Below are 21,830 nucleotides of genomic sequence, written 5' to 3' on the forward strand. Positions count from 1 at the left end.
GACAGAAAATCCAATGTAATTTGTTACAGGGAATGAGTGAAGCATATCTGAAAGACTGAAAAACAACAACAAAAACAGGCAGAAAACCAGACGAATTACTAGAAATTTCCTTCTCTTTCCCATCTCCACTCCTGAGCAGTGAACCCAGCAGAGGTCTTTATTAGATATTAATTTGGTACCAAGAGTCAATAAAGCTTGAACTGCTGACTCACACACACTTTCCAGACTCCTACTATTTAAGCAGACAGGATTCTGGACTCTCAGAAACATAACGTTAAAATGCACAGGGAGGCAAGGAAAAAAACGTAACCACGCTGCAGGGGAAGGCCTGGGAAACAGAACAAAAATGACCCTAGCCTTTTCCCCTTCCTAATCCTTCTATTTGGAGTTCACATGTGGTTACAATTAACAATGAAAATCTTTATTTATCACCCTTAAGCAGAGAGAACCAGACAGAAATTAAATAGTTTTCTGCAGTAGACCTTGGCCTGTGCCTCAGCAATTTGTCTTAAAGCAGAAGCTGCATTTTAAGAGCAAAGTTTCTGCAAAGATATGTTTGGGTTTTGCAGGCTCCTCCCTTCCTCCACCCTCTTCTCCCTCTCCTTTCTCATCAGGCAAAAACCAGCCAGTGGGAACATAGCTGACTGGGGAGAGAGAGAGAGAACAGGAGAGAACATGGAAAATATCCTCCTTTCTTGTTATGGGCTTGAAGAAGTTTGGATGCAGCACTCCTTTGGATCCCACACTGCAACTCATTTCAATCACTGCATCTAACAAAGCTGGGTACTAAGAACACTGTTTGGATCTCTTCTCCTCTGCCAGCAGGAGCTGAGCCCTACTAGAGAGCAGACTGGAGAGGAACAGAGGATTGCTGACTCTAAGGCAAATCTGGTTGTTTCCCCTGCTCAGGTCAGCCAATGAATCCACAAAGGTGCAGGACTGAATGACAGGTTCAACAAATGGTATTTTCACAGCTGCCATTCTCCAGCACAATTTTCTCACAGGCACACCTCTCTGGAGAGATGACTGAAGGATATATGTGCTGGGCACCCTAGCTGGAATGTGACCACCATCAACAACAAATCTCAGTTTGTGAAAGCTTTGTTTGTGGATTCTTCCTCCAGCCTAACAGGCATGCAGCTGATAATATACTATCAACTGCTGCCTCCGGTTTCAATTTTAGTATTTCATTTATATCCCATCCTAATTAATCTCCTTAAAAAGAGAATTTCTGAACTGCTGAACTTCTTTGCAGGCAATTCAGAAATGACCCCTTCACCTATACAAATGTCTCATATCTGTACCATCTAGACATCCTTTGAGCCTATAGGCACCCGATGGGTTTCCTCCTCTGGTTCCTGTATACTTTAATCTGTTAATATCACCCACACTGAATTTCAAAAAAGACCTATTATTTACATTTAGTAATTGCTTGGATAGCAACCAGTTTTTCCTGCCCTTTCAGAAAAAACAAGCCCCTAGAACAAGCAGGCCTTTCATCTGAAAAACTCAAAAGCCTTTACTGCTATTAATCCAGATCCCTAGCCTGTTGGGTATCATCTATGGATTCCTATGGGGGGAAACTGAGGCAGAAGTTAAGCACTTTACCCATGGGCACCCAGCTAAAAAGCAATATAGAAGATACAGGAATAAAGGAGCTGGGTTGTCCTCCCATGTGCTCTGAGTTCACAGGTCTCTGCTCCCTTCTTTAAGCCACAGAGCATGCAAATACCCTTCTTTTTAGCAGGTGTTACGAACACTGAAATCTTGGCTTGACACCTGCTAGAGACCTTTCATTGAGCCAGATCTCATCCATTTTCATTTAACCTTTACTTCCTGAGTCACAGTCTTTCCAGACAACCATATTCCTGGAGCAGCAACAAGCATCCCAGGGTCTCAGTTTATACCTCTAACACTCTGCATACCAGTGATGCAGGGGAAACTATTACTTGCATTTAGTAGGTCTGTTCTGATAACAGGTTTCATTCACTAAGCAATTCCATATTTTGAATCACATTGAAATTTCCACTGTTGTGTGCCAGAATGATATGAATCCACATTCCAGATTGCTATTATTACTCACAGCTCAGTTCTCTTCTCACTCTGTACAAATGCTGGAGAGGCAAGATGAAGAACAGGCCCATTAATGTATGCCACCTATGGCAGGGAAGCAAAAATTCATCCACTTCTCTCCCTGAAGTCTAAATAAAAAAATCCTCAAGATACTCACCCATCTATCTCTACAGAGTGTCTGGGAACCACGAAAGGAACCTGTGAAATCAATTGTGGATGGGCGTGTCCAAGAGAAACTATGCATTAGGAATGTTTTGGAAAAATAAGTGTCTATTTCTCTTTCACAGCAGCTGGATTGCTTACTGGTTTCATCATGCACAATGGCATTAGTTGCACAGATACAAGGGATTGCACTGCATTGCCAGGGACACTGCACAATTTCTAAGTTGCTGTGTTCTAATAAATAATAACATGCAAGCTTCTGGTTGCAAGTCATCACAGCCTTGCTGACTCAATGGGTGCTATGTCAACTGAAACTAATTAAAAATCTAACTCATTTTTAGTGGAATAGATAAAAGTTGAAGTGAAAGCCAGGAAGAAAAAACTGAGAAAGTAGCTTCTGCTAGAAGAAAGGGTTTCCAAAGCAATCTCATATGCCACCGAAATTATTATCCAAACAGGGGTTGATGATGATAGCTCTCTTTGTCCATTTTCCTTTCTTTCTCCCTTTTTTTCTGGCAGGGATGGGGGCGGGGGGTGGAGGGCAGGAGGTTGTACCAAAGCTGCCTTGCATAGTAAGGAGTTTGTGTATGTTCTCTTTCTCTCCTCTCCTACTCCCCCTTTTCCTTTCATGAGGAATAATATCTGGCCTTAGCACAAGGCTGCTGGCCAAAACAGAGCTTCGTGTGGGGAAGATTAGTTTTGGGCAGCATTCACCAGCACAATGGGAAACAGCACACTCAGGAGATGGTTCAAACCAAACATGAAAGGGAACTCAGTTCTGTAGATCCTAGCAGGCCTTGCGTATGGTGCCTGTTAGTACAATCAACAGCTACTCACTTTAGCAAAAGGTGCTACACAGGAGATCGTCCTTTATAGCAGGGACATTGGTAAGAATTAAGACTAGAGCATGAAGTCCTGCATCTTTTAAGATTCCACAAGGAACTGGAGGGAGCCAAGTCACGCGACTCAAACCTCCCCAACTGGGGAAGCAAGGTCTGGAATTTTGTTTTGGACCCATCACTAGAAAGCTGGGCTTCCAAGGGCTTCACAACAAATACGTTGTCTCCAAGAAAGAAAGCGTTGTCTGCAAAGCCCATCCCCCTCGAAGATATATTAAAAGCTCCTTCAAATACCTACATCTGTCCCCTAACTAAAACAAGTCTCCATTTCCTCCAGACAATCACATAGCAGTACTGAGGACTACAAAAGCTTCCATGTCCTGTATGATAGATACAGGGCTTTACAGTGACAAAGGGTTATAGACAGGCCTTCTACTCAGCCCCAGTCCAGCAATTTTACCTTATCATAGAGAGGGCTGCAGTACACACACACACAAACCAGCCCGTTACACTTTTAATGACACAGTTGTTGAAACACAAGGTCTACACCTCACAGGTTATTTACTTGCTTGTAACTGCAAACAAATGTCTGAACATATTTAGAATACAATAAGGATCTCATTACAGATTTAATTTTGCCCTTCCCTTCAGTTGCCTTCCTGGCTTTGGACAGTTGTGAAGTTCAAGGCTGCACAGAACTGGAGGAAGGAAGATAAATTCCTACAGGCCCCAGAAGTTTTCTATTAAAGTTGCTTTAAGACTTCCCATGTGGTTCTAATAGACACAGCCCTGCTCAGCAGTGCCCAGCATCAATACCACCACATGAAAGCAAAGCACATATCCCAGAACTGGCCTGCAAAGTGCTGATATTGTGAAAAGACAACACCAAATAAGTTTATCTTTTTCTTTTTTATTTCTTCTTTTCTCCTTTAATCACCCATCCTACCCACTTGCCTGTTAAAACAAAGTTACTCAGATAATGCAAAACAACTGCTGGGCTCACCCAAAGTCCGGCGCCTTGGGCTGAGACGCTGGATGGTTCAGAAGATTAGATAAATGAGATAGAAAGTCCTTTGGGGCTCTTCTTTCAAGATCTGCACAATATTTATGCACTTTCTCCACAATGGTCTCAGGCAAGAAGCCATACAAATGCACCCTAAGAACTCTTACTCAAACCATAATTCATCACACTTTCCTTCTGCAGACTGCTTAGCAAGAGCATGCAAGAACTATCACCCTCACTTAGTAAACCAAGGCACAGCATGGAAATGTTTTGGCCATGGTCACAGAGCGGCCGGGTGGGACAGCAAGCCTGCTCCTAGACCGGCTCTTCAACAATTCCGTTCCTTCACACCACCAGGATTGTAGCTAATGCAGGCAGAGCACAGACTATCACAAACAAGCACTCTGGGCGCACCACCTTCAAACTGCTACGGTTTGTGATCTCAGGTTAGACAGTCTGACCGCAAATGAGAACCAAGTAACAAAAAGGTTGGCTATTAATACATAGGCACGATCTGAACTAAAGCAATCAGTTTCAAACTCTTCAACAATCTCTTATCTTCTAAATGGGCTCAAGTTTCATTTCTAACTACATGATACTTCTAAGATGAGAGAAAAAATAACGCAGCTTCCTTTTGATTCCTGCCCTGCACAGGAACATGGGATTCACCAGCACTGCTCAAATAAATGCAGCTCAGCAGCAGCTTGTAGTTAAATTGCAGTTGGGTTACACAAACATCCAGGCATGCTGAGCATTTACCCTATGCAGGTGACCCACTTTCTACTCACTGGTGTAGAACAGTGGGTCTTTTGCACACTCACTCCAAGCCCAAACCACCCTTGGGTCCCCAAAGCCATTCTTACATTCTGGAAAATCCCTGGGAGCAGCGCAGGAACAACAGCGATGACAGGATTGTACCTTTTTTCCCCTGTATACCAGAACAACTCCAGAAGAATGGAAATGAAGCATTTTTTCTTTGGAACAGTGGTTATCCTGCTGGGCTTTGTTGTGAACAAGTCTATCAGAGACATCCTCTCTTAGGACGATACAGCATCTAGTTTCTAAATCTACAAAGGACTTAGACATGAAGTAGAAGCAGCACAGCTAAGCCTGCTCAGAACTGCAGCAGTTCAAAGAATAAGTAGAGGCAGAGCCACAAGTGCTAATGAGGCTCACATGCTGCTTAAGTACCTTCAGGTGGGCCAGCACCTGAGCAGAGGCTCTCAGAATCATAGTTTTGGACATGGATGCCTCAATTTCAAGTCTCATCGAAGGGTTCACATCTTTTTCAGGATCTTAATGTCTCTGACTTCACCCTGACCTATTTCTTCCGCCTGTATAATGACATCATTTCTAAAGCACTTTGATTGTTTTGAATATTATAGTGTTTAACACTACGCAAGCATCTTCAATTGAGTGTCAATCTAAAAAGAATATTTATCCTTGAGAATACCTGTAGCTCAACAATGTGACCCTAGAAGTTTCATTTTAATGACAATAGGATTAGCAAGGACCTACCTCCAAATAATTCTGGACTCCAACCACTGACTGATCATTTGAAGTCTCCATAACCCCACTGCAGAGCAAAACAAATACAATAGTTATTGATATGTATAAAGACCCAAGAACTTGATACGGAGTCCACCAACACATCCAGAAGTTAATGGGGGACAGTCTTCAAACTGTTTGCTATTGAGGAACCTGGATCTTTTTGCAGAACTTGCAGGGACCAAACACTTTGATGAACGGACAGGAAAACAGATGCAGCGGTTATTCGCAAGAAAGGAGGCTGGAAATAAAAATCATCCTTCAAACACTGCTCTCTGGACTAGCCCTTCAGATGGAGGCTGACGGGAAGGGAAGGCAGACAAATTACACTAGAAAAGAGTTTGCAGATAAAACTATTTCAGGGCCAGGAGTTGGTTGCCAGTTGCAGGTCCCTTTCTTGCAGGCCCTGTGGGTGTCATAAAGGGACTAAAAGACCATGAAGATGGTTTGTCATGAGCTTCTGCGATGAGCTTCCTTCTCTACTACAGAAGTCACAGCCATTCACAAAAGCTGCTGAAGTGCAGAGAGATATGTCCCCAGGCTAAACCCAACCTACCTGTAACTACTCCAAGTAATTTAGGTCAGTACCCACAGTGACACAGACCATGCACTGCAAAAGAATTGTGGGTTTTGGCACATGATGGTATTATTCTGTAAAATCCTCATGAAGATAGGCACAATTCCATGAGTTGGAGCCGCACAAGTTCTCCCACGTGCTTTTTTTTTTTTTTTTTTTTAAATGTAAACAAGCACAGCTACACACGTGGGATGTTTAAAGCCTGGGGAAACCCAACCTCAGCTATCCTCCCGCAGGACTCACAGCCCACAGATCACTTCACCTGCAGCGCAGGTATCTGAACCACGGAGAACCGGCCACACCACCGGGCACCCAACAAACCACCACCGTCACTGCAGGAAATACAGCAGCTTCCCCCCCCCCAGCCTGAGATCACAAGTTTGCCGCCTTCTCTGTCCTTCGATTGTTTTCTCTTTGCCTATTTTATGCATTTCCTGCCCAAACCATCCCCTTCCTAACACTGCTACGCCAACAGCAGACAGCAGAATCCAGCTCCCTGTCCGCTCTCACCTACTCAGCGAGGGATTTATCCCTCAGCGAGGGGTTTATCCCTCACCGAACCCACTGCACTCGCCCATCCTTTCCCCAGCCACCTCCCTGGAGCTCTTCCCTCACCACCCGTGGCTAAACACCCCCCCCCCCCCCCCCCCGCCAGGATCGCCACGGGCGCTGGTTTATTTCCACCGCACGGGGCTGACGAGGCAGCGGAGGCACCTACCTATATCTAGTGCCAAAGTACTGAAAGAACACTAGGTATCGGGTTGGGGGAGAAACCATCTTTGCTGCCTCTACGGCGGAGGCTCTAGATCCGGCTACCGCTCCGCCTCGCCGGGCACCCCTGAGCTCCCCAGCGCGCTGTTGGCGGCGGGACCCCGGGACAGACCCCGGGGCAGACCCCAGGGCAGACCCCGCGGCCTTCCCGCCCCTCCGCACGGCGTAGGTCAGGACCGGGCCGCGCTTCCCCCCCCCGCCTCCTCCTTCCCTCAGCCGGCTTCCCGCCCAGCACCGCCCGCTTCCGCCGCCGCCGCGCTGGGTGGGCCCTGCTGAGGGCCGGGCCGCGCTGAGGGGACGGCGGCGGCTGGGGTGGCTGTGGAGATCGTGGCGGGGCGTAGTTCCGGGGCCTGGCTCCGCTCGCCCGTAGGGCCTCAGGGCCCTGGCGGCTCTCTGCCAGGCGGCTCGCTCCTTTTTGGCCGGGGAGAGCTGTGGCGGGGCCCAGCGCCTCCGTTCTCCTGTCCCCGGGGCACCTCACCCGGGCCTCGGGTTTTTCTTTAGCCTGGAGGGAAACCGAGTGACGGAGTGAAGGTGACCCAGGCAGCGATCGTGAGGGAAGAGACCCCCCTCGAATCCTGTCCTTTACCTTCTCGGCTGCTCTTCAGCTCTTAAGTTTTACTGCAGGCAGCCGTCTTTTGGCTTCGTTTGCCTTACCGTTTGCCATTAGAAACCAGCCGAGCTGCACTTTGTTTGGGTTTTTTTGTTAATTTCTAATGGGAATTGGTCCCTTGGGCTATTCCTAGCACAGTTCCGGGGGCTTCAGTTGCCCCCCGAGTCAGACAGGCATGTCAAAAAATTCAGACTTAAAAGTGCCAGAGCAGGGATGTAGCTCCCACAGAAAAAATGGGGCCTTAAGTTTACAGGGCGAGGCACTTAGGGCGGTGAGTGGCCCTCCACGCTCTCCTTCCCTGCATTAGGGTTACTTGTGAGTTCGGGATTGTTGACTCAAAGGCTCCGATGTTCCCAACCTGCAACAAACCTTACCCCGCGTGAAACTGCTCCCGACGCTGCCAATAGCCATGTCAACGTCCCCGCAAAAACCGGCACAAGAATTTCAGGCGAGCCCGCGTTCATCTATTTCAGCCTGCCTATGAAAAGATGCGTGCAGGCTGCCACTTGCCAAGGGTAAATAACAGCTACAGGGACAAAAATAGGCTAAGATAGTGGTAATAAAAGCTGCAGATGTTCTTCCTGACTATGTTCTGTATTTTAAAATCTTCATTCATCTTTTAACATACTGAACTGTGATATCTGTATGTACAATAGATAGCCTAAAAACAGTATAAACAATCACCCAACTCATTAGCAAAACAGGGAGAGCAACAGAAAAATCCCTGGCCCTCTCATACAAATCGGAAATCTGTTTTGAATGGAAAAATCCAACCAGCTTTCAACTCACACAATGGCATCCAGACTCTATTATAATGAAACTGATGAATCTCAGCTTTAAAGAGGACAGTTAATTTCTAATCCCTGAGCCTGTGCATACACACGCAGGCAGAAACATCTACACACCTTCACCTATGCTGGAAGAACCAAAGAAAATAAAAATCGTATTGATTTGACCTTTATGAAGCCACATAGAACAGAGGCCACAAGAGGTCACCTTGCCCCTTCTCCTGGACCGAGGCGATCCGTGGAGCTAATTACTTTTCCTGCGTTCCTCGGAACCCTCCAGCATCTGCTCCCTGTTAAAAGTAAGTCAGACTTTTGCTCACACAAAGGTACTCTTGACTGTGGCTGATAAATCAAGCAGGTCTGGGAACTCAGATGGAAATGGGAGCCTGGTCAGGACTGGAGGTGAATCGCAGCTGTAGTTTGTGTACAGAAATGGCATTGAACATCTTATTTCATCATGGTTCTGTTCATGGCTGAGGTAAGGCCTCATCATGACATTTTGTCGTGGATTCAGATGTCCCTGGCCCTCGTGTTCATCTGACTCTTGGTTTTGGTTTAGGTCCATATTACACAGGATGTGTTTTCTTAAAATGTGGAGATTTACACTTCAGGCCCTTCTCTCAGTCCTAAATTCGTATAAAACTTGCAGTGAATGATGCAGTTTATACTGTTCTTCTGTATGGTGCTCGATGAGTGGAGGATCAGAACTAAGCCCATTGTAATTGGCCTCATTTATCCATGCCACATTACATTGCTATGTCCCGCAGCAAACGTGATCTGTTCAGCTGGACCCACAAGCCCAGATGTCTTCCTTCCTTGGGTGATTACATTGGCTTCAGAGGAGTTACTGCAGATTTAGTGCATGGCTGATGGCAGCTGCAAATCCACTGCGTACAGAAAATTAAAAACTAGCTTAAGTAGTAACAGGATTGATGCCAATCCTTTTGACACTGCTGGTATAGAATCGCACTGTGCATCCTGGACGCTTCCCCCCCCCCCCCCCCCGCAGTGCACACAACCTGGTGGCAATCCTACGTGCAAACGACCGGCTGCACCTCCAGCTAATCGCTCAACCACACAATTAGCCTGAGCTGGTGGACGAGGCGGCGGCCGCTGCCACAGCCAGCTCAGCCCAGAAACCCACGCATCCGACCGCGTCCTGTCTTCCGAGAACCCACCCTCACGTGGAAACAGGCGAAAGGAGAGGAGAAGGGAAGGGAAACCGTGCTTCCCAGCCCACCGGAGCAGCGAGGCCAGCCTACGAGGTCACGGACCCCGGGAGGGAGACCCGCGGACGGCGCAACGGCCCTGCCCCTCCGCTTCTACCAGCGGGCGGTCCCCACGCTGGGCCGGGGTCAGCCCGGCCCTTCGCACCGCAGCGGCGGCGGCGGCGGCGTGTGTGCGCCGGGCGCGGGGGGGCGGGCGCTTCTCCCGCGCGTCCTCGGCTGCCGGCGGGCGATGCGCTTCCTCCGCTGAAACGCGCCGCGGGCCGAACCGGCAGGATGACGGTGGAGTTCGAGGAGTGCATCAAGGACTCGCCCCGGTTCCGGTAAGCAGAGCGGCGTTCCGTCCTACCCCCGATCCCCCCCCTCGACCCTCCTCCACCGGTCGCGCAGCCCCTGCGACGGGGCACCGCGGGGGTGTAGCGGGGGGCCGCGGTAAGGCGCCGGGAGGGACGGGTCACGGACACGGGGACACGGGACATGGGACACGGGCAGGGCCTTACCGGCTGCCCGCTACCGCCGGGCCGCGCCCGGGAAGCGGGGAGCCGGCCCAGCCGACCCCCGGGGCTGGGGCTGCCGGGCCAGCGTTCTCCGCCGGCTGCTGGGGATGCCGGCGGCCTGCAGGCTTTGCCCCCTCCCGCCCCAAACCCCGTGCGCTGCTGCATCCTGCCCTCCTCGCCCGGTTGCACCGCTCGGTTCGGACGCTTTGCGGATGAAGAATGTACTAATCGTGGCATCCAGCAGACAGAGCCGGATCCCAGTCGTGACAGAGGCAACTGGCATCACCCTACGGGGATCGGCTGGACGGGGCTGTTTTTAAACCGCCCGAAGAGCCAGTGCTAAGAAATACAGGCATTTTCCATGCAGTCACATTCCCATCTCTCGGAGGGTGGATTTTTTTAGCGGTCTTGAAGGAATCCGGGCTATGACAACAAAGACTCCGCTTGGCCGTGCTGCATTTAAATCAGGCCGTTTCAGAAATGCCCAGGGCTGGAGAGGAGCTTCCACGTTCTGGGTACAGGTGCTCCATTGTGCCAGGAGCATCCTGGCTAGGTGTCCGGATGGGCTAGGGTGTCCTGGTGCTATAAAGGGAAGATCAGAGCTTCCATAGCTAACAATCTCCTGCTGCTTTCAATACTGTGCCGGATGGGGACAGAGGGAAAGAAAGACAATAGCCTGCAGAAGCAAGTTGGTTGGCTGTGTGTGCAGGGGAAAGAGTTATCACGGGGTCTCTCCTTCCCTGCAGACATTTCTGGTTGCTCCTTCTCAAAACCTTTTTGTTTATTAAATAGAACAGTTTGCATTTCCCTTTAAGTGCATTTAAAAATAATTTCTTGGAATGCTAGATTCGTATGAAAGGCTGCAGTGGTCTGTTGCTGTGGCTACTCTGAACAATTGTAATTTTGTGTATGTGGTTGTGTACAGCTGCAGGTAACGCAAATACCTGGGCAAGTGCAATCTTCTTTATCCCTGCATATGGGAATATGTAGGGCTGTGGAAAGGGTCCTCCTCCACACATTTTCATTTTAATTGCGTGGTAAGATCCTGCTCTTTCTTGTTCCAGAGCTGGTTCTGAAAGTGTAATGGACAGTGTCATGCGAGATGACAGGCTGGTCTTATTTGTGTGCCTGGTTGGCATTGGAATCATGGGAGTTTTTCATCAGGAGAAAGTTAGATGCATGGGCAGGTTTGCAAGAAGGTATGAAGCTCCTTCTTTAAACCTCTGCTCACTTAGCACCAATTAGAATTTATCCGCCCCCTCTTTTTCTTTTTTGACTGTCATTTTATCCTATTGTGCTGCAGAGCATGTGAACTGTTCAGTGGCATCCTTCCAGAGCAGTGACTTCACTGTCCAGATGTCTCGTTCCACATGGCAGTGACCCTTTTCCTGGTGACGTCAAGATTGATTGATATGTTTATTTATTTATTTTGCCTTTGGTGTGTGTGGGCTTCAGGCCAAGTTTCTTAGTATGCAGGCAACATCATTCTGCTCTGTCTGCTCCATCCATAAAAACAAAACAGCTCTCAGAGCACTATGTTGGACCTTTATCAAAAGCCAGTTATTTAAGCATGGAATTATGAACTATTTCCCAAACGGCCGAACACAGTCTGCCTGTTACAGGGAGAACAAGAGATTAGACTAGAGAAATAAGCCTGTATATTTCAGGAGGGCTGAAATATATGTAGCAGGGGAATATATAAACCACGAACACCTCAAACAGTGAGAAAATACTGACATTAGCTGGCCTATGGCAAAAAAAAAAAAAGAACAAAATAGAATTCTTCAGACTTTCTCAAAGGGTACAGATTTTAGCCTCCTTGTATGCTTTTCTTCCTCCCAGCTCTTTAATTAGTTTTTCCATTGCAATTATTTTTTTGTAATACAAGAGAATCCTTAGATGCCTGTGAGGGACAGGACTTCTTCCGTAGTGCATGGCAGAGATACTTACTAACATGTTCCTAAAATCTTACCACTATAAAAAAAGTAAGACACCATACAAGCTAAACTATATACAAAAAATAGGTAAAAAAGAGGTGAGAGAAGGTTGCATATAATCCACTTTCTCAACAGAGACTGAGACAACAGTAAGTAAAGTCACTTGCCATAGGAAACATCTGTGGAAGAGGCAAAAATTTAATCCAGATTTCCCATACCAGTCCCTTAGCTAGGAATCCCCCTCCCTTTCTTGCTGGCACCCACTGCTGCACAGAGCCCCTTTGCGCTTCCCAGCGAAGGGTTGTGCCATGTTTTACAATTGGCTTATTCTCCTCAACAGTGAGCCGTCAAGATAATCAAATTGTTTTCTGTTTGTTTTACACAGGGAGGAAAAAAAAACCTTCAAAATAATATTGCACAGGCATAAACAAACACTGTATTAAGCATCCCATAATAAGGCTACCAAACTAGTCTACTTCAGCAATCAAATCCAATTACATGTCAAAACACTCCAAATCAATACTCAATATACACTCAATCTATCATTGCTTCCTGCTTTATAGGGACCAGTTGCTACAAAGAAAACTATTTAAAAAAAAAAAAGTTACTTAAATATGTATAGATCTTTAGATTGGTAGGTAAGCCTTATTTCTGTAAGGCATCTTGTAGAGACATGTATATTCAATTCCAGTAAACAAGTATAATTACCTTGAAAGACCAGTTCTAGCACATTTGAATGCAACCCCAATAGATACTGTGGCTTTCATCTCCCTGACATGCAGAGCCTTCTGTTTAACTAGCAGTAGTCTGGGAAATCTAGGAACACGTTTCTGACTTGTTCCACTCAGTCACGGAAGCCCGTGGTCTGGAGTGATGCAAAGAAGAACCCATTACTGCCCTTAGCCTTGCAGACCTGTTAAGCAACAGTGCTAGATGAGTAAACTTGGCTCATTCTTGCAAAATGGAAGTCCTTGGGCGTACTGCCAGCTCCCAAGGCTTACCCCCTACCTTTATTCCCTCCTCGCTCAGGGAAGACTCGCTTGGTACTAAGGGACGGGTAGGGACTTTGTTACTCATTCTGGGTGTAAATGCACTCTAGGAACAACCAGGAGGACAAGGCAAGAATAGGAACAAATTGCAGAGGTTGGACCTGGCTGTAGCACTCTGTGGGTCACAGAAAACCCCAACTACCTCTGTGGTAATTCCCACAAGGGAGGGAAATAAGCAGTTATTTCTTTAACTAACATTGCTATTGTAGTTGTTGTTGCTATTAACTAACCTTATTAATCAGACTTGTGAGGTCGGGGTTAGCCACTGCAGAGCGGGCTGCGTATGTCAGTGGGGTGAGCCAGGAGGTGCTGTGCTCTGACCGTAGCGCAATGACTCAGATGCTGGAATCTTCTCACGAGGAGCCCTTACAGCTTACCACGACCTAAGGCAACAGACAGCTAACAGCATCCCTCCATATACATCCAAGCCCCAGGCCACTGAGGGACCTGTGGGCTGCTCAGCAGGAAAGGGAGACCTGCAATTGAGGCACAGGCTACACAAGACCATGTATATGCTCAGATTCGAGGGTGCCAGTCCTCACCTCCCCCATGCCTTGCAGCCTCTTGGCTGGCTGTAACGCAGTAGTTCAGAAACTCGCACAACTCCCTGGAGCAGCACTGTCATCAGGCAGTGACCCAGCGACATAGGCCGAGATGTTTGTTCTAGCGGTGTGCAGCACTGTCTGCACGTTATTGCAGCTTTCATTAGGCGGAGAAAAAATGCAGGCATGTAATTCTAGGTCCATGAAAGATGCAAGAAAAAAAATTTGTGATTTGCCAGAGCAGAAGAAAGTGGAAAAACAAGTACATTTAGAAAATATTTTCTAACTCTTTCTAGGGTGTTTCAAACAGAATGGGAAGAATTAAAACCCTTAGTCAAACTGATCTTGCTAAGTCTGATAACAGATTGAATTAGACAAGTTTAAAGCTAGCATAACCAGTTTTAATGCATCCATGCCTTGTGAATGTGTGTTAGTGAAGGCCTCTGCAGAAAAAACTTTAGTGGCTTCTGTGTGATTTGTGTCAGTTGGCATTGCACACCATTGATGTGCAGTTTGAGGTAAGCCAAACTTACTAGCTTAAGTTACTTAAAAGCAAATTTAAATTACACCCAGAATGGCCAAAGAAAGAATCTTCATCCGTTTAATTAAATCAGTTTAACAAAAAGAGCACATGCATTGATTTGAAATTGTTTTTTGTTACACAAGACTTCTTATGTAAGCAAGATCCCTGGTATTGTGGTTGCGTGAAGATACGCCTACATAGAGAGCTTCTTTTTGAATCAGAGACTAATGAGTACAATTGCCATCACTTGCTGGTTTAGTTGCACGAGAGAGAAGATATTATCACAAAAGCAGCATGATATTATCTATATCAATCATAATACCTGTCTTTATCTGTTTATTCTATTTCTTATCTCTTTATCATTGCACTTCTAAAGTCAAAGAGTCTGAAGTATCTAAAGGGAAAAGTCAGAGAGTCTGAAGTATCTAAAGGGAGAAGTCAAAGCAAAGATGTCACCATATAGTTACTTCCTCTCACAGTACCAGCCACGAGATGCTCTCCCAGTTACAGCAGTCCATCCTGTCCATCCAGCCCCTAGATATCTATATATCAGTGTGGTGCTTTCCCAAGGCAGTGAGGCTTTGTTTCCTCTCCTGGCTTCCAGCCTCCCTTTTTAAGCATCCCTTTAAAGTGACCCGAAGTCAGTAATACAGAACCAAATCTGGCCTTTACCGGGGTTGTACTGGGGCACAGTTTATAGTGGAGTCCATCCCTAATCTATTAGGTTGGCTTCTCCCCCCACATGCGTATTTGTGGCAGTTTGTACCTGACGTGCCATACCTAGACCGTAGTTGTGACAGCTTCACCCAAAGGGACCTCCTTTGCGATTGAGGCTGCGTTACATTTCATCTGCTCTTGTGTCAGGTGAGTCACGTTCACAGCAGATCACAGCAGGACCCTCGCATGGCACGGTTTTCTTTTCCTCCATAGGTGGTATCAGAGAAGTACATGGAAGCAGAAGTCCCTTAATCTGAGATTCCCTATCATCAAAACTACCATGTGAATCCTGAAGTACTTAGAAAAAAGCTGCAGTCCTTCAGCCTGCATTACTGTGGGCAGATCTGAAGGTATTTATTCAATGTGTAGTCAGGGAAAATCCCCTGGTGTGAGAGAACTGACTGGGTGACAACTGACTTGAGATGTCTGGCTTGGCTTCGTAAATGGTATTTTAGGCCAAATTTTTGGCAAGCAGTTTCCTCAGTAACTTTGAATTGTGAACTGCGTAAGCAGGGTATCCCAAAGGGTCAAGGTTCTGAAGGTAAAACCCCACTGATCCATCCGAATTCTCCAAATCAGAAAAGGATTTTTTAATTATTTTTTTCCCCAAAACAAAACTGCCCAGACTTAGAAGCTGTGAGTTTGCAATGGATGATATTAAACTCTGAAATACAATCTCTCAGGCTGCTCATGGGAGCTATAGCTCATAAGTTTCACGGTGTAGCACACAGACAAGCGAAATTTTGGTATTTCATAATTTGATGATTGACTTTGTTACCGGAATAACACTCCTGTAATACATCTTGGTTTGTAATCGTATGTACCCTGTAAGAACATCTGCAAACTTTGAAGTGTTTCTGGTTGTCTAACAGATCGGTTTCTGAGTTGGGAGTTGCTTGCTTTCATTTTCAGTAGCTGTTCCTCTCTGTTGTCTTTCTGCTGGCTAGAATGTATGTGGCTACACAGAGATGAAAATAATTTATTTTGTCAGTGGTAGCCTTCTGACATTTTTCTTTCTCCATGACTCTCCTTCTGGTTGCCATGAGATAAGTGTAAGGAGAAAGCTGTTCAACCTGAATGATTTTGCAGAAGTTTTGCAAAGTGTAAAACTCTGGCTGTCACGTGCTAAGGGTGTGAGTCTGGACTGCTTTCTCTCAAAGCCTTCCAGAGGGCAACACCACAAGGAACGGTGGGCCTTGTCCTATTAGGATGGCCAAAAGCCACCGAGAAAGCCAAGGTCAGGGTTTTGGTAGATGCTAGTTTTCTAGCTGTAATAAAGAATGTAAAAGGGTTGGAAGTTAGATGACAAAGCTTGCTAAAAGGAAAAAAAACAAAAGAGCAATAACACTGTGGTGGAAGAGGGTTATTAGACCCAGAGGTAATGTGGCTGAGAGATGCTGATGCTAGCTTATCTGTGCTGTTGAAATTATCTGTGGGAGAGTCATCCATTGCTCCTCGGAGAGTGCCACATGTCTTGATAATTGTGCTTTGCTGGTTGTCTTGGCACCATGCAGTGTCTCTGGATTCCAACCCTGGTCCTCGAAGGACTGCAGCATGGCCAAGTGAGCACGTAGAGTAAGAATTCAATGAAACATTATTTGGCGTAACCTCATTCATGCGGACTCTAGACAGAATCCTGTTGAAATGTGTGTTACTGCAAAGCCAGCGAGCTTTGCATTCTAGGGATAAGCCAGAGTCCGTTGTCGCTCACGCTGCTGAAGCTCCGGAAGCTGGAAAGGTGCCACAAAACCAGTTTCGTGGTGATGGGAAACAATGGTGTAGAGCCTTCATCTGAAGGAAACCCAGGCTGTCTGCTAGCTAGAGTGGAGAATGGAGGGGCTGAGGGCTACTGCTTGCTTTGGCACTCGGTGATTGTGCGACCGAGGAAAATCCCTTTTATTCATTTCAACAGCTCCTGTGTTTCATTTTCCTTAGCTTAGGGAGGAGGACAGGATGGAAGGGTCACACTGTGTATCTGCATCAAGAGCCTGTGAAATAATTGATGTTTGTCATGACAAAGCACCTTCAGTAATGTGATGCCATCAGCACTGATTGATTAATCATTCATTTCTGGTGATCGCTTTAGGTAGGAAAGTATGGCATTCCAGCACTGGGCTCCGAGGGGAGGAGGGCTAGGAAGGAGGGCAATGTACTGCTGCTGCACACACCAGGGACCTCTCCCAGCCTATGTGAGAGAACCCATCCATTTACCTTCATTTCATTATGCCTCCCAGAGACAGGAAGGCAGTGCAGACTCCTGGAGTCAGGGTGGGTATTTTTTGGTCTCAGCGGCATCATCGAAGTTGCTCTCCAGTCTGGTTAGGGAGAAGGGATGCAACAGCATGGTGGAGAATCCTTTGCCTGGAGGAGCTTGGACTGCGTGTCTGGCAGCTTTCGCTGGCTGGCCTCCCCTATGCCGGACATCCTGAGATGGGAGCTTGTTGCACGTTATCATAGTTATCTGTGACATAGCCACTATTAATCTGGGTGCTTTTGCAAAGTTTTGCACTGTCAGTAGGGCAGTTCGGCTTTGACCTATAATCACTGGATAAGCAATAAAGCACCGTCTCATCTGCTAATGCACAGATCAGGGCATTGTAAACTCTGCTACAACTTCTGAGTTAGTTAAATATATGTTGGGGGATCTTGCAAGTCCCTTTCTCCAGTTAAACAGTATTTTCTGATTTGTAGGGCACATATCCTGGGGTTACTAACACAGGTATAGTGAATTGAGAGACCTTATTCAAGTCATAGTGCATATAAGCAGACTGAAGACTTTCAGTTTGGTATTAGGACTCAACAAGATAACAGATGAATTCAGGATGGAAAGTGTGTGCGTGCTGTATTATTTGAAGTTAGGAACAGCATGAAGGCTGAGACCTGTAATCAGAGCTACAAGAGTGACTTTGGGTCTGGATGCAGCTGTCGCTAGTCTGCATCCGTACTGTCTCACATAGTTTGTCAGGTCAAATGTGCACCTCTAGCCCCTGTTCAGACACATGGGGCTGGTGAGTGAGCCAGTTTCCCCACTACCTAAAAGCTACCTGAAGCTGCTAACCCCATAAAGCCTCGGCTCTAAGTGTCCTGAACTTCTCTGTTCTCAAGGGGCAGTGGAAGAGCAGGGATGGGAGGGAGGAATGAAAATCAAGCACAAGAGCTTTGGAATCCCAAGCGACGGTCCCTTTAAAACCTGGTTTCATAACACTATGAAATTTCAGCCACAGTATTAATTTTTTTGCAGCAGGAAGGCCAGTGGAACCATGAGTTTTTCTGGCTTCCTAAGCACTGGCTTTACTTAAAAAAACAGGCTACTGCTAGCTTTGAAAGTTCGGTTATCTGGGATAAAGAAAAGAGCCCTAGAAACGGACCTGTAATCCAAGTTTGGTTGAATTTTGAGGATAGGACAGAATGTTTCCCTGGAGCCAAGAGTGCTTCCTTGCTTGTTTGCTTGCAGTTCTCTACATCAGGGCTGTATTCTGATTTCAGACATTTGCAGTCATTCCTGACTGCTCTTTCCCAAGTGTTTGTGACACACGCAGATTGTTAGCTCTTCCCATAATTAATGTGGTTCCTGTCTAATGTAAAGCTTGCTTTAAAAATGAAGGTGGAGGAAAGGAAGTAGAAAAAAAGAAAGTACATTTGGCTCTGTGCTAACACGATGCCATGCTAACTTTTCCTGTGGGGAAAAGAAGGGGAACCAAGAGCAGAATTTTTTCCCTCTTTGACCAGCAATTGCAGACTTGGAGGGAGAGGGGGAAGCAGGCATCATGGCCAGTATGGAAGGCTGAGATTTTTACCTGCCAGTAGCTTTCTAATGGCTGCTTTATCTTCTCTGAGGCACTGCAGAGCCTGCTCTGTTAAGATCTTGGAATGGGCAAGACAAGGAATTTGAGCTGCAGAATTCCCTGCGTGGAGTAGGTTGGAGCACTACGGAGCTGTATGCCTCAGTCCCAGGCCAAGGGGATGGGCTACATGGCTTAACTGCAGCCCTAGGGAGGAGTGTATATCTTCCAGGCTGCATGGACGTGAATTGTGTCTCTGCTCCCCAGTACACAGCAGCTAGAATGTAAGCTGCCAGCCTTCCTCTCTGTAAGACCCCATAGGATAGGGAGCAGAACGAGGAAAATGAACAATTATTCCTGTGGACTGCAAGGAGGGTGGAGGCTGATTTCCTGCAACTCCACTGCATCCATGCCTAGCTGCAGCCAGACTGGCCCTCAGCCCAGAAGGAGCTGCCCACAACTGCAGTCACAACACCCATCGTGGCTGGCCATGTACCAACAATACCAACAAGGGAAAAGCATCATGCTTAATGTTCTGCCCATTGCTGTGTGAGCTGCTAGAAGAAAGGGAAAAGTGTTTCTGCTTCTATTGCAACAGATTAGAAAAGAGGACAGGGTGTACTGGAGACTATTCCTCTAGAAGGCTTGGAGAAGAGTCTTTATGTGTTTCTTCCTGCACATGCTTGGTGGTGAGGAAAATGGCTTTGCCACCTGTCCCGTGCATATGAACAGAGCCTAGGCATGCATGTATCTGCCCTGACAAACTAGGTGAGACAGTACCAACACAGGTCAAAGAAGCAGTGAGTAAGCCACACATGTAGCTGCAGGAACTTATCTGAGCCACTGCTCCCAAAAGAACAAAATGAGGCGAGATAATTGCCCCTACACAAACCTCTTGGCAAAATGTTCCATTCTTTTCAGTTGGTGGGGTACATGTTTTGGCTTACTGGAGAGGGTTTGTTTTAAAGCAGTGCATCTACAAATCTTTTCATTTTTGCACGTTGCTCTCTCCTCTGGCCTCTCCTTTTGTAAAGAAGGGAATTCAGTTCAGAGACACTGATTTATAGGAAGGAAGAAAGGACCAGAAAAAAAATAATGGAAAGGTTGTATGTGTGTTCTCAACAGCCCATACCAATCCACTGAACACAAGGTTAACCAAATACAGTGTGGTATATTTACAGCAGAGTGTGCCCATGCACACGTTATGTTCTTGTCTTGCTTCACCTAATCTGCAGAAGTTTACTTTTCTTACGTGCCAGGTCTCTTCTTGAGGGAGGCGGAGAACATTCTGTTGCTCTGATATAGTTAACCATCACTTAATTCACTGTGGGATAACATGCACATGTGTACGTGGTCTCTGAGAGCGATCGTTCTAATACAGACCTTTTACTGGATATAGGAAGGGAATGGGTAAAAAGCAAAGCAGTATATTCATTACAGTGGATTAAAGGGATGATGTCAGAACTCATGGGTGGCACATCCCAGAGTGAAGTGCTCATTCATTCCTTAAATAAGCATAAAGTGGCACAGTCTAAACAGATTATATAATATCAGAGAGTGAGATAATCCGTTCCCTGCATACCCAGTCTGCTTCATCACACTATAGCAGGGCTTAATAATTTCCATACTTTTTATTAAATGCTACTGCTAATAGAAACAGCATGTGTGAACATGTGTGTAAATGCGTATGTGCACATACAGTGTTTCCAAGGGTTGGATACATCTGCCTGTTGATAAGGTAAGAGGATATTTTATGGGAATAAAATTTAGCTGTGTGGCCTGCATGTACATGCATTCAGATGCACAGAGATACAGACATAGAGCTTGTAGTCCTTTCTAGGCAGGTGTGCCAGTCTTTATTTAAGATTACATAGAAGAGACTGCTAAATCTCTGACCATTGGGCTGAAAATGCAGTATACTAAGTGTATAGATTTTACAGACATCGTCCACGTATATTGCTGCGGTAAAGTGTCTCCATGGGCATAGGGAGCAGCTAAAGGAGACTTATCTGTACTCCTACAACAAAGGAAAGTTAAGTTATGCAAGTATACACACTTGTGGCTTGCTTTGAGGCCATTTTATGCCCATGCACTTGAGAAGAATACCAGCTTAAACATCAGCATGGTCCTGCTACATTTGCAATGTTGGGTTAATGCAGAAATCTCCATAACTATTTTGAAGAATGGCTATTTAAGCATGTCGGTTGTTCCTGCTCCATTCTAGCTCAGTGAAACAATGCTGTTTCCCACAGCTCGGTTTCTTTTCAGAATATCACCCCTTTGTTCTCTCTGATAAACCCAGGTTTTGGCAGGAAGTATGGATTTGTCCCCACACCGTGACCTCGCCCCAGGATGTAGGAAACTGCCACTGTGATAGCACTGACATAGCAGGAGGCCCCTTTCCCTTCCCTTCCCTTCCCTTCCCTTCCCTTCCCTTCCCTTCCCTTCCCTTCCCTTCCCTTCCCTTCCCTTCCCTTCCCTACGCTTCCCTTCCCTACGCTTCCCTTCCCTTCCCTTCCCTACGCTTCCCTTCCCTTCCCTTCCCTTCCCTACGCTTCCCTTCCCTACGCTTCCCCACACACCTCTTCCCACATACTTTTCTTCCCACACATTTCCCGGCTTTTCTTGCTTGCACCATCTGGAGGCTGGCACTTCAGACGGTGCTCTCAGATTTACAGAGAACAGCCTACCTGAAGGTTGGAGGAAGAGAAGGCAGCAAGCTGACGTTTGTAGAAAGACGCCTGCTTTAAGTTTTCAAAGAGTGTAATAAAACCAGTTCTGCCAGATTGAGTTTAGGAGTTTGGAATAACGCAAGCTCTGGATGTACCACTGACTCATCTGAATTCAGAGATAATGCATAAAACTATGGGACAATGCCAAACTAGTAAACAGGACTGAAACACTGGAAAACTCCAAGCTGATATGCGTTGATGGGATGGGAAGAGGCTTCTCTCAGAAGTCAAAATGCTATGGCATCTAGCCTCATGGACTTTATTTTTTGCTTGTGTTCACCACAATTATTCATAGTTTAGTACTCCATACTTCTCTTTTACCTGCAGTTCTGAACTGTGTGGGTTGAGATGAGATGTGTGAGATGCCAAGAAATCAAGAAGTGGAGGTTTCTAGCTAAATTTTCGATACGGAGGATGAGTATCTGTGAATCCTACAGGGCTGAACCCTGTTGTT

General features: G+C 46.4%; 2 protein-coding genes across 5 annotated transcripts in view; one reads left to right on the top strand and one right to left on the bottom strand.

The window, feature by feature from the left end:
• PUSL1 (pseudouridine synthase like 1) overlaps nucleotides 1-9,705 on the bottom strand; it is a 30,816-nt gene extending 21,111 nt beyond the window's left edge. Inside the window, exons 1-3 of one of the 4 annotated variants that reach the window (XM_052791598.1) lie at nucleotides 9,556-9,688; nucleotides 8,540-9,258; nucleotides 5,596-5,653 (exon numbers count right to left, since the gene is read on the bottom strand). In XM_052791598.1, the coding sequence (XP_052647558.1) occupies nucleotides 5,596-5,646 (51 nt within the window). In that variant the 5' untranslated portion in view covers nucleotides 5,647-5,653; nucleotides 8,540-9,258; nucleotides 9,556-9,688. Of the gene's footprint in view, nucleotides 1-5,595; nucleotides 5,654-6,181; nucleotides 6,200-6,920; nucleotides 7,140-8,539; nucleotides 9,259-9,555 lie in introns of those variants that run through there. The other 3 variants (XM_052791599.1, XM_052791597.1, XM_052791601.1) reach the window with 3 other exon arrangements.
• Nucleotides 9,706-9,755: 50 nt separating this feature from the next.
• Nucleotides 9,756-21,830, top strand: part of ACAP3 (ArfGAP with coiled-coil, ankyrin repeat and PH domains 3) — a 101,908-nt gene continuing 89,833 nt past the window's right edge. The window contains exon 1 of the mRNA XM_052791602.1: nucleotides 9,756-9,920. Coding sequence (XP_052647562.1) covers nucleotides 9,874-9,920 — 47 coding nt within the window. The 5' untranslated portion in view covers nucleotides 9,756-9,873. The remainder of the gene's footprint in view (nucleotides 9,921-21,830) is intronic.

The sequence above is a fragment of the Harpia harpyja genome, chromosome 7 (assembly GCF_026419915.1).
Source record: "Harpia harpyja isolate bHarHar1 chromosome 7, bHarHar1 primary haplotype, whole genome shotgun sequence".
Classification (NCBI taxonomy): Eukaryota; Metazoa; Chordata; class Aves; order Accipitriformes; family Accipitridae; genus Harpia; species Harpia harpyja.